At 39.9% G+C, this 12643-nt stretch overlaps 1 protein-coding gene across 1 annotated transcript in view; it reads left to right on the plus strand.

The window, feature by feature from the left end:
* The window catches only part of ek1 (eph-like kinase 1), an 86857-nt gene that overhangs the window by 53823 nt on the left and 20391 nt on the right, over positions 1–12643 (plus strand). The window contains exons 9-11 of the mRNA XM_079805487.1: positions 11409–11476; positions 12105–12230; positions 12368–12553. Coding sequence (XP_079661613.1) covers positions 11409–11476; positions 12105–12230; positions 12368–12553 — 380 coding nt within the window. The remainder of the gene's footprint in view (positions 1–11408; positions 11477–12104; positions 12231–12367; positions 12554–12643) is intronic.

A 12643-nucleotide genomic window follows, 5' to 3' on the forward strand; every position in this document is an offset into this window, starting at 1 on the left:
CTTCCTGTTGGACTGCCACCAAACCATTCAATAATGCTTATGTGACATTGTGGTGACCCACAAGTTAAATAGAGAGACATTCACCTAGAGACTGTACCTTTAAGGGAGCGGGGTTTCGAGTTAAGCACTTCCGGGTTAACGTTGTGTGACTGTTGTTTACATTACGCTGTAAAGTAATGCATGTTTGAAGTGGATAGTAAAGTCGACTCGACGCATCTCTGTCTCCAGTCTCCTCACTTATAACACTCCACAACATGAAATTATTGCAGCTTAAAGGGTTAGTTCACCAAAAAATGAAAATTAACCCATGATTTCCTCACCCTCAAGTCATCATAGGTGTATATGACATTTTCTTATTTAAAAATGTATTGACTAAAATAACTAACTTCCGGCGGATTGCCGTACGCATCGATTAACGGCAAAAAAGTGACCCTTGACCCTTGAACCCTTGACGCATGTGTATTGACGAACACAGAAGTGCAGAGGATAGAGCAAAACAAAAGTCGAATTGCGTACGGCTTTCTGCCGGAAGTTAGGTATTTTAGTCTATAAAGTTTTAAATATGGATATTTTTCTTACACAAACACACCACTTCGCTTTAGAAGGCCTTTATTTGGCTTGGCCGTTTGGAGCAGTTTTATGATGGATAGATGCTCTTTTATGGACTTCATAAACGAGGCAACAATTCACTGCCATTATAATGCTTGGATTTGCCAGGATTTTTTAAATATAACTGATTTTATTTGTCTGAAAGAAGAATGTCATATACACCTAGGATGACTTGAGGGTGAGTAAATCATGGGCTAATTTGCATTTTTGGGTGCACTATCCCTTTAATGATGAAATCAAGAAGCCGCACATCTGTTTTCGGCAGGAATTAAGAATGCATTGGTTATTATTAAGTTTATTGCATTTTTTTTTTTGTGGTTATGCGTTTATGTTTTTCCCCCTGTATCTCTTACTCAATAACATTAGGATTTGGCAGATTTGTGGTGTGCTAACGCATGAAATAAGGTAAAAATATGTATATATTACATAACAAAAGAAATGCACACAATTTAACAGCTATCTCTGATGGTTCACCTTTAAAAAATAAAGGTGTCAGGAAGAACCAAAAAAGGGGTTTTCACTGCGATGCCATAGAAGAACCATTTTTGGTTCCCTGAAGAACTGTTTTGTGAAAGGTTCTTTAAAGAACCATTTTTTTTCTAAGCATTTTATAGTCTACAGAACCTTTTGTGCAATGGAAGGGTTCTTTGGATTTTAAAGGTTCTTCATGGAACCATACACCCCGCCAAAGAACCTTTTATTTTTAAGAGTTTTGAATATTGGACTCTAATAAAACATAATGGCAGAGTAAATTATTAAATTCTATCAAATTACAACCACAAAATTATCCATTTCAGGCTGCAAACATCATTACAAGAAAAAAATTGCGTACAGATGGGCCGTTCCTCTGAGCTGGATTTGACTAGTTTTGAAAGGGTCTCAAACCATCAATGAGAAGAAACATTTTGGTGTGTGAAATCGTTTTGCAACCATTGTGATAAAGGAGCTGAAAACAGAAAAACACAATCAGAAAGAGGTTTACCGCTCAGAGGTTTCACGGCCACATTTCTCTCTGTGTAGTAAAACCCACAGTGTGGTGTAATTGGGAATGAAATCTACTTCCCGTGAATGTCATCAATGTACCAACACGAGTGAATGTACTGTAGGCTGTGTTTGAGTAGTGTAGATCATGCTTTCGAGGCACAGCCGAGGGCTTAATGGGTCTTGTTCGGTTGATTTAGTGCAGACATTACCTGTATCTCGCCCTTGGGTTTGATACCGTACCGTGACTGTTTACTCAGTCCATTTGCATGTGGGTTAACAGAGAGATATAGTGCACACACAAAATGGAATTACTGTGCCATTCTGAAATGGTTGCATGAGTATGTTCAAGCATTTTTTCCCATCTGGCTATTCCAAGGCCTTTCAGAGCAGAAATCGCTGCCCGTGTAGCCCCTGAGCACATCATGACTCGCTCGCTCTCAGCATGCAGCTTCACTTAGTATTTCATTTCCATTCGTTTGATGGCTGGCCAGCTGTAGATGTGTCTGGACGCGTCAGCGGAACATTCCGGAATATAGAGGTGGATGCTGTGTTGGATGCATGTGCAATGGATGGAGATGAGACCAGGATGCGCCATCAATCAGCTCGATTTTCTTCTGGATTTCAATTAGCGTAATGAACCCTTCTCAACTGATGGAGTCAGTGTTTTTAAAACACCTGTCAGAGGAACTCAGAATTTATGACTGTCCATTTCCTCCAAACCACACAATCATTTCCTCTTTTTATAATTTGCTTGATTGTAAATCTTTTTTTTTTTCCTCAGGTAGGAGGAAAGGTTTACAGATATGTCTCTAGGGACCACATTGTCATTTGTTTTGAAAGGAATAGTTCACCCCAAAATGAAAATCTGTAATAATTTATTCACCCTCAAGTTGTTCCAAACCTGTATGAGTTTCTTTGTTCTGCTGAAAACAAAGGAAGATATTTTGAAGAACGTTTGTAACCAAGCAGATAGAGCAACCATTGACTACCATAGTAGGGGGAAAAATACTATGGTAGTCAATGGTTGCTCTATCTGCTTGGTTATAAACATTTTCAACATATTTTATTTTGTGTTCAGCAGAACAAAGAAATTCATACAGGTTTGGAACAACTTGAGGGTGATTAAATGATGACAGAATTTTCATTTTTGGGTGAACTATTCCTTTAAGTTGTTCCAAACCTTTCTTTCTTCTGCTGAACACAAAAGAAGATATTTTGAAGAATATGGGTAACCAACCAGGTAACCCCATTGACATAGTTTTAAAAAAAATAATATGGAAGTCAATGGGGCCCATCAGCTGTTTGTTTACCGACATTCTTCAAAATATCTTCCGGCAGAATAAAGAAACATACATATTTGGAACAACTTGAGAGTGAGAAAATGACAGAATTTTCATTTTTCATTTTTTTTTGGTGAGCCATCCCATTGTGGATAATATATATAACATTTGTAATTTTTTGCTATATACTAAGGGTGTAATGATACCCTCATGTCACAATTTGATACATATCATGATACTGAACTCACAATACGATGTTATTGCGACACATCAAGCCATATGGCAAAAAGTTAACAAAAAATGTACTGTTGATTAAAATGCTAAATTTGGTATTACTTTGGGGGTGGAAATGATGTTGGTAACAAAATGCACAGGACAATGGTGACACCAGAATAAAAATATTCATGATATGAAACTGAAAATACTGAATATTGACTAGATATATATTTTACTGGTAACATAAACCATTTGGCATCAGGACCCACAAATGTGCACCCACTGCATTATTATACAATATACATATTCATCATTAAATATATGGTAGTTTAATGCAGTACTGACACTTAAAACTCTGCAAACTTGAATGTTTTCCTCACATAGTAATTTTTATTTTGGGTGAACTATTTACATGTAGTCGTATTTTTGTATTGCGAAATATTGTGACACATATATTGTTACACCCCTACTATATACTACCGGTATATATAATATTAGTATTTTTAAAACATTAATTTAAAACATTTATAAACAAAGGAATTTCTTTTCATAATCATTCTTATTGCTGTATAAGTTAATAATAAACTCTTGATTCCTCTTTAGATCCCTTTAAATGCTGTACCACTTTACCAGTATCACCCCGTCCCATTTTGCCAATATGCCTCTGGTAAAGTGGGACAAAGGAAAAAAAGATTCTTTAGAAAATGTTACAGATTATTTGAAATTACTTCTACACACATCACATCATGAATTATCACAATGTAGCATTTAACGTTGAACATTTACTTTTTCTATTATATTGACGGCAAGTGTCAGGCTCACGTATGCATCCGTTTTTCTAGATAAAATACATTCTTCAGTGAACCATGCCAAATTAGAAGTTTCCTTTGGGAGAACAGGCTCATGGCAACAAGCAAGGACATCAGTTGAATTTTGTTCTGTTGTGCATGCCACCCTACTGGGATGTATTGTCCGTGCCAGTGGCTTGGCATGTCCTTGTGGCAGGTGAAAGCCGGAGCTGGCCTGCCTGCATGCTGAACACATCTCAAGACCCAGCTGGAAGCTGCTTTACCTCATTAGCTCAGTGAACTGGAGTATCATTATGTAATGAACTAGTTTGAGGGTCAGAGGAGAAAGTTAACACAACAGTGTTTCATGCTCGTACACTGTAAATCAAAAAAAGCATGCAAACCGATTTGCTTTAGTGTCAATCCAGTAATTCTAGTGCTTCAAACATCCATTATAAATCAATGAAAACAGTTCCGTTCATCACAATTATACACAGTTTATATTTCATGTTTTTTATTGTTATTCTACAACAACTGACATAGCACATTTGCTGTAGTGATTTGCAATACAGATGCTATTGCAATACAGTTTTAACTTAGAACCATTTATAAACAAAGCAAAACATGTAGGTTGTGCTTCTTGTGAACAGAGGTATCAGTAGGATGAGCTTAAGTATGGCACAAGGTGGTCAGCACAATTGGCATTGGTTTTATTTTTTTCAGTCCCAAGTCAGGTTTCACTCTTTGAATTAACTTGAAAGTGTTTTTCATGGCTTTAGGGTAATCCAAATGTAGTGGCAATCCAAATATAGCATATGACAGCCCAAGCAAAAGGCAAATTGCTTGAGGTAGGCTCTGGAGATTGTCCATTGCAATACTTTCCTCAACAATGATGGCAGTAGACACTGGGTCAAAGTAGAGAGGATTTGGAGAGAGATGTACATCTTCATCTATGACAGTCAGCACCTCAACAGATACTTCTGTCAGAATCACTATCGTCAAAGTGATAGACAGTTAGCATATACTTTAGATTGGCGGTATGGTTCTTTTCTGGGCAAGAACTCCCCGCGCATCCATGAAGTCTAGCATGGATAAGAGCAGGGAGAGCAGTGATAAACCCTCCTAGGGTAAACAGAACAGAGGCAACAATGTATTTCAGATAGCATTAATGTCAATATTAAAATGTACAACCTAATTCGGGAATTTAGTCTGATTCAGGGGGAATCAGAATGCCCAATCCTGACTGACAAGAGGGGGAGCTGGGGATGGAGGAGGGTAATTAGCTCCGGTGAAACGCTATAGCAGCTGATAATACTGAAGGAGCTTATATGCATGCTGTGATAGGCATCATATTCCTAAAGGTAGACGTGATCAGCTGACAGTCAGCTGATGCAAGCTTGACTAACGTGACCTGCCAGAACTAACGCTATACGCTTGATTTGTGCCCAGACCTCATCAACATCAGACACCTATAGAAAACCAAACAATAGCAATATTACAACAGGGAAATGTGGTTAGACATGGTCAGTTGTCACAGTTTTTTCATTAGTTCCCTTGAAATGTACTATTTTCTACATGGTGAATGGCACATAGCGCACTATATAGGGAATAGGGAACGATTCAGACAGTGTAAATATGCTTTCCATTGGGGCGAATAAAGTCTGGTTTCATGTTAGTGTCATGCCAACCGTTAGCCTGACAAGCCAGATCCTCATCAAGATGTTGGATCTGGAAACTCACCATTGACAGGGCTCAATCCGAGGGGCGGGATAAACGGTTGTCTTTCAAATTCCCGCTGCATGCAATTGGATAGCGCTACAACCAACCAGAGCAAAGAAGAAGGTGAAGCCGAGCTAACGTTAGTTGATAGACTTTCGCCGTATCCGGTCGGCAAAACTTCGAACATAGCTTCTTTTCTTAAGAATGATTTCAGTGCCGTTCTTCATTCTTTTCTCAAATAAAAGCTTAACTCCAAATCTTCCAGAGTCGCGGCCAAAGCCGATTCAAAAGACCACTGATCGTCAGCTTCTGTGTTTACGAGTAGCACGCAGAACCTCCGCAACTCTGCCGTGACATGCCGTCATTATGTTAAGCCCGCCCACCGACTCTACACACGCTGTGATTGGCCTGACCAGAGTTTGGTTTTTCCAGCTCTCAGGTCTACCGAGAGTTGCTAGACTACACTCGTGGCAAAATAAATTTTCTGCCGCTAGGGTGCGTCTAGATTTCTAGGCTAGCAAACCGCCGCAGCTTGCACACAGTCGGCTCCAGTCCAGAGACACGATAGCACAGAGCGGCACATATGAGCATATGAGTCAGCGCATACCAGAACGTATTGGACCCATTTGAGTTCTACACGGAATGCTATAATTGCAAATGATATGGAGGAGATTAGGAGGGGAAACCTTTACCGAGCTTTAACGGTTCTGATACAAACAAAGCGCTATTGGCCATTTTAGAAAAGGGGAGGAGCTGTTCGATATGTCCCACCGTGCCTTCCTGTTTCAGTGGAAATTATGTCAACACATTGAATAATGCTGCGCATTTCAAGGCACCTCAGTTGGCCTTTAAAGTTTATGCATGTCATATTTAAAATTAACACCTTGTTTATGTTTTTTTTTTTTTCATTTTGACCTATCATATGAAAGGTCTAGTAATTAAATGTATTTTTGGGGGGATCACATCACAAGAGCTAGGCTGGTAGCTTTACCCTGCTGGCTTACACTGAACAGCCACATTTTGTACTGCAATCACATGGATATAATCATCATTAATCTTTATATCAGTCTCTCAGGAATATGCCAGCAAGTACAAAGCAAATTTTCCGCCTACTCAGTGAGCTGCTTTAGGGTGAAGCTATGATAGCTTACAAAGCAGGTGTTGTAGAAGTTACTGGGGTCACCAAGCAAAACCGGTACAAAACATGGAAAGAGTTTGAAGTCAGGATAACTATTAGATTTTACAGTGTACCTCTTTAACTCATGCTGAGATTGTTTTAGGAAACAATCTATATATTGTTCTGTCTGTCTATCCCTCTGCCTGTCTATCTATCGGTCTACCCATCTATCATTCTATCTGTCTTTCTATAATACTGAGGTTTTATCCATCCAGTCTATCTATATGTCTGTCTGTCGTTCTATCAGTCTTTATATCATTCTATTTTTTGATCTCTCTATTGTTCTGTCTGTCTATCTCTCTGCCTGTCTATCTATCTGTCTACCCGTCTATCATTCTATCTGTCTTTCTATAATACTGAGGTTTTATCATCCATCAATCAATCCATCCATCCATTTTGTCATTCTATTAATCAGTCTCTGTATGTTTGTCTGTCGTTCTATCAGTCTTTATATCATTCTATTTTTTGATCTCTCTATTGTTCTGTCTGTCTATCTCTCTGCCTGTCTATCTATCTGTCTACCCGTCTATCATTCTATCTGTCTTTCTATAATACTGAGGTTTTATCATCCATCAATCAATCCATCCATCCATTTTGTCATTCTATTAATCAGTCTCTGTATGTTTGTCTGTCGTTCTATCAGTCTTTATATCATTCTTTTTTTTGATCTCTCTATTGTTCTGTCTGTCTATCTCTCTGTCTGTCTATCTATCTGTCTGTCTGTCTGTCTGTCTGTCTGTCTGTCTATCTGTCTATCTGTCTATCTGTCTGTCTGTCTGTCTGTCTATCATTCTATCTGTCTTTCTATAATACTGAGGTTTTATCAATCCATCCACCCATTGTTTTGTCATTCTATCGATCAGTCTATCTGTCTACCTGTCTGTCTGTCTATCTATCTGTCTTTCTATAATCCATCCATCCATCCATGCATCCATCCATCCATCCATCCATCCAGTGTACCTCTTTAACTCATGCTGAGATTGTTTTAGGAAACCACTTGCTTCTTTTTCACAACATCTTGTGCAAATTATACAATGTCAGAAACAAATGTGCAAAAATTGTGCTTATAGCTTATATTTTTGCTTATACAAAAGCTTGCCACTAGGGCAGTACCCTTAAAGAGGCAACTTTGTACCTTATCTACCCCTAAAAAGTGCATATTGGTACCTTATCTACCCCTAAAAAGGGCAGTACCTTAGAGCAATATGTTACTTTAAGGTACTGCTATGAACCTTTTCATAGGGTTAAATAAGGTACAAATATGTTCCATTGACCGTACTGCCCCACTGACAAGCTGCTGTACCCATAACGTTGTAATTGCACTTTATTTCTGAGAGTGTATCCATAGAAATAATATTTAAGTATAATAAGTAGTGGAACCTCTATTTTATAGTGATATTTATGCTGCTTTTTCGTTCCTTATATTCTCAAGGAGGTAGATTTGAGGCGTCATTGATGTTTGTAGCATAAACACTGTATGTTACATACCAATGTTTAATACTTAAGGCTTTAATACTTAAGGCTTGAGCAATAATACTGTTTTGACAAGCACTAAATATGTCCATTTCCTCAGTCTCTCCGTTGCATCTTTCTCCTAATGCTTATGGCAGACTATCTGAGTCAGCTCTCACTCATAGTTCCCTCAAGCAGTCCAGACCGTTTAAGAATCCCTCTAATTTTGCACCATTCTCCACATGGTCTCAATGTCCCTCTCTCAAAGGTAAAGAAAGATGTGAGCCCTGTCAGCAGATACAAAGCTGCACCGCTGCACTGTCACCTGCAGATACAAGCTTCACACCGTGAGAGCGGGAGAAAGACAAAAGAGTGGAAGAAGAAAGGAAAAAAGAAACTGGGTCATAGACAAAAGGGCTTCCAGCGGTGTAGGGCTGCGAAACGTCTTTATCACCGCACAAAAGGGATTTGAGGAATGCTTCGGAGTTGAAAAATGCGTTAATTGCAGAGTCCTAGACACTAGTCTGTCACGTTTTTTTTTCCCCTTTTTATATACGCTGTTATAACAGAATATGCAAATAGCGACGCAATGTGCATATTGCATTTAAATGAGCGTCAGGAAGGTTGAAGGGTGGGATCACGCTTCACTTTAGAAGCTCCTGGGTGTCCCGCAGCGACACTGGAAGCGTTTCATCAGCGTGTTGAGTGCCGCTGCAGCAGGTGCAAGGGGGAGGGATCTGTCTGCGGGACCTCGAGGGATGGCAGGGCAGGTTAGAGAGCAAGTGGGGTCGGTTTTGGAGTCGATTTACTCTCCTGATTACCACATGCTTCAGTCGGGCGGCCCACCTCTGCGAACCCCTCCAGCTCTGCAAGCATGTTTCCGCTTAATAAACTGTGTTTTGCACATGGGACGGATAAAGATCGAAGGGGTTGAGGGGGTTGTACCTGTGCACAGATGCACACTAGGCCCAGAGCATTTATTTAGGGGGGTGCGTATGTGTGGCTGATGAACAGGTGGGGTCTCTCTTGAGACCCTCAGGCTCATTAAAAGCAGCAGAGAGGAAACAACACACATGTACCTCTGAACCCCCCACCAGACGGGGATGTACAACAGCTGAAAGGGAAAGATTTACCCCCCGCAGCTCCACAGGGAGATGCAACATACTGGATTAGAGGGGGCATGAATGAACCCAGCAGTCTTCCCATTATGTAATAGACCCCCAGGTCTGCTCTTGCCCCAACCCTGGCCTCAGGCCCCAATGCTTTGACTGCTCTGGGGCAGCTGAGCACGCTCTGACTCTTGAAAGAGGGGGACTCTGTATCCTGTATTGATTAGAATTGTTAACTGTGTATAAAGTCAATACCAGTACAGAACCAAAATAGTGGTAACCCTGATGCATGATCGTTTCCTCACAGCCGCTACAGGAGTATTGCTAGTTTAGCGGTTTGATTGCAGTTTTGATGATTTGTCATTGTGGTCTGTTTGCAGTGCAAAATTAGGCCACATCCCACGGGAAGTTAAGCTGTAATGAACGCTGTAATGTCTGTCATTCTATAATTCCATCATTCTCATTCTGTCTATCTATCTGTCTATCATTCTAATTGTTTTGTCATCAGTTTTTCCATCTTTCTATCATTCTATGGTTCAATCTATCTATTGTTCTGTCTATCTATCTATCTATCTATCTATCTATCTATCTATCTATCTATCTATCTATCTATCTATCTATCTATCTGTCTATCTGTCTATCTGTCTATCTGTCTGTCTGTCTGTCTGTCTGTCTGTCTGTCATCTATCTATCTATAAATCTGAGGTTTTATCCATCCATCCACTCATTTTGTCATTCTATCAATCAGTCTCTGTATGTCTGTCTGTCGTTCTATCAGTCTTTCTATCATTCTATGGTTTGATCTATCTATTGTTCTGTCTGTCTATCTCTCTGCCTGTCTATCTATGTGTCTACCTGACTATCATTCCATCTGTCTTTCTATAGTCTGTCTTGCTTTTGAGTATACTTCTTTAAATCCAAAATTCAATTGCCATTCTGCTTACTGCAGAATTCTGCAATTTAATTGGGATTTATAAAGCGTTCTTAATTCGGTTCTAAATAGTGCTCATCCCTGAATTATAATCTTCATAAAGGGGAATTCACACATTTTATTCTGGTGATTTATGTACACACTGAGTCATGCCTTGCTGCTTGTTGTGTTTTTTTAAAGAGGTGTGTCAAGTTAAACTGTCTAACTATTAAAACGTTAACTTATAAAAATACACCTCAAGACCCCTGCGATCTGTTCAGTCCTGTTGCGCTCTAGCTGGTTGTGGATGCAAGAAAGAATCCTGTGTGCATCCCCCCCAAAGGCTTTCAACTCTAGCTGGATTATACTGTTGATGTGATCATTCATAACACTATCTCTCTGCTGCGGACCTCTTAGCTTTCTTTTCCTGCAGTTAGAAGAAATGCCTTGCATTTTTCATCAGCTATAGCACAATAGAGACTCCAGCATGTATTTCTATTCATAAGTAGATATTCACCTATATTACTACGCCTATGTCCCCATGAAACCCATTTAGGAAAGCTTTTTCCACCTGGCCCCCATCAGATGTTCCAATCTTTAGACATTCTGCAGCCATTCTCCACATTTCAGCATGTATAATTACAATGGCTAGACAGCCTATAACATTACATTTTTGCCAATACGTTCTTGTTAAAGACATGACGGGAAAAGGGAATGTGTGAGCGTGTGTCACTAAGAGGATTAAATGAATAATGAACATAATTATAAGCCCTACGTTGGCCACCTTTCCTCCCCAGTGTATTGGAATATTCATTATCTGGGGCATTTCCTTATTCATGATCCCACTGTGAGAGGAATGATGTAGTTAATGATAAAGTCAGAGGTGACAGGATTGCATTTTCCCAGTGCTAAAGAGTAGATTAGAGCAGTGAAATCTTTACTAGGTGGGAAAACCGGACTCTAAAGACACGTTATTTTTAAACTACACTGTAAAAAGATGATATATGTGACCGTACCAGGCCGCTGTAGATTTGATTGTACAGTTAATAAGATTTTCTTTGTCTTGGGGAATTGGTTGGTGGAATTAATGTGAGAGAAAGCATGTATTCCATTGTGTCGGTCTGTTTTAATTGTGCTTATCCTATATCTATCCTATTGTTCCAGGCGCTGTGGATATATTAAAGCAAAGCAAGACCCTGAGGAAGAGAAAATGCAGTTTCAGCATGGACGAGGTAATGCATGCAGGTTTTTTGGTCTTGAAAAAGAACTGAAATCTTTTTAAGAGTAATCAGCAAAATATCAGACATATGTTAACAACTGGAACTTTTTAAGATGTCTAATGTAGTTAATTTGAAGAAAATAGTGGAAGGATATTGTTCTAAACTCTGGCCCTCGAGGTCCATGTTCCTGCAGAGTTTTGCTCCAACCCTAATAAAACACACCTAAACAAGCTAATGAGTTTGATTAAGGTTGGAGTTAAACTGCAGGAAAATGGACCTCGAGGGCCAGAGATGAGAACCCCAGAAATAGGGGTGAGATATTTTTTTTAGCCAGTCAGACGGCTAACATAATTTGGTCTAGGTGGATGGATAAAGAAAGTGTATGTTTTTCCAGCAAATTGTCTGTTAGTGAACAGAGTCTCTGATGCATCTGCCGATAAATGATGTCTCTGATCGCTCTAGTTGCCTAATGTGTGTTTTCTCTAATGACACTTTCCCTGCCTGTCAAAGACAATGTTTAATGAGGTTGAAAATGTGGCACTCCCATCCTTTTAGGAAAATGGATGGTTCAGTCTAGGTAACTAAAGTGACTGTAAAACAACCCAACTCTTATCCTCACTCCTACCATTTTGCATTGCAGTCAAACTTCCCGAAACCCGCACGTACATTCACCCGCACACGTACGAGGACCCGAACCAAGCGGTGCGAGACTTCGCCAAAGAAATCGAAGTTTCCAACATCCGGATTGAGAGAGTTATTGGGGCTGGTAAGTGAAATTAATGACTCAAGAGCATGCCCTACTTGTGTAAACCACCTGAACAGCTCAGCAGGGGAATGTAATGAAATGAAATAAGGGATTTAGTGTAAATTCAATTAGTTGACAGGCTCTTGTTTGACTCCCAGGTGAGTTTGGAGAGGTTTGCAGTGGGCGTCTGAGGCTGCCCAGTAAAAGGGAGATCCAGGTGGCCATCAAGAGTCTGAAAGCCGGATACTCGGAGCAGCAGAGACGGGACTTTCTGAGTGAGGCCAGCATCATGGGCCAGTTCGACCATCCCAACATCATTCGACTGGAGGGCGTCGTCACCAGATGTAAGCATTACCATCCGAAACACGCAACGTCTATTGCTGGAAATAGTTTGTACCCCCTGTGTTTTCCACACAAGAGATAATTGACCTTAC

The sequence above is a fragment of the Gobio gobio genome (assembly GCF_949357685.1).
Source record: "Gobio gobio genome assembly, chromosome: 23".
Lineage (NCBI taxonomy): Eukaryota > Metazoa > Chordata > Actinopteri > Cypriniformes > Gobionidae > Gobio > Gobio gobio.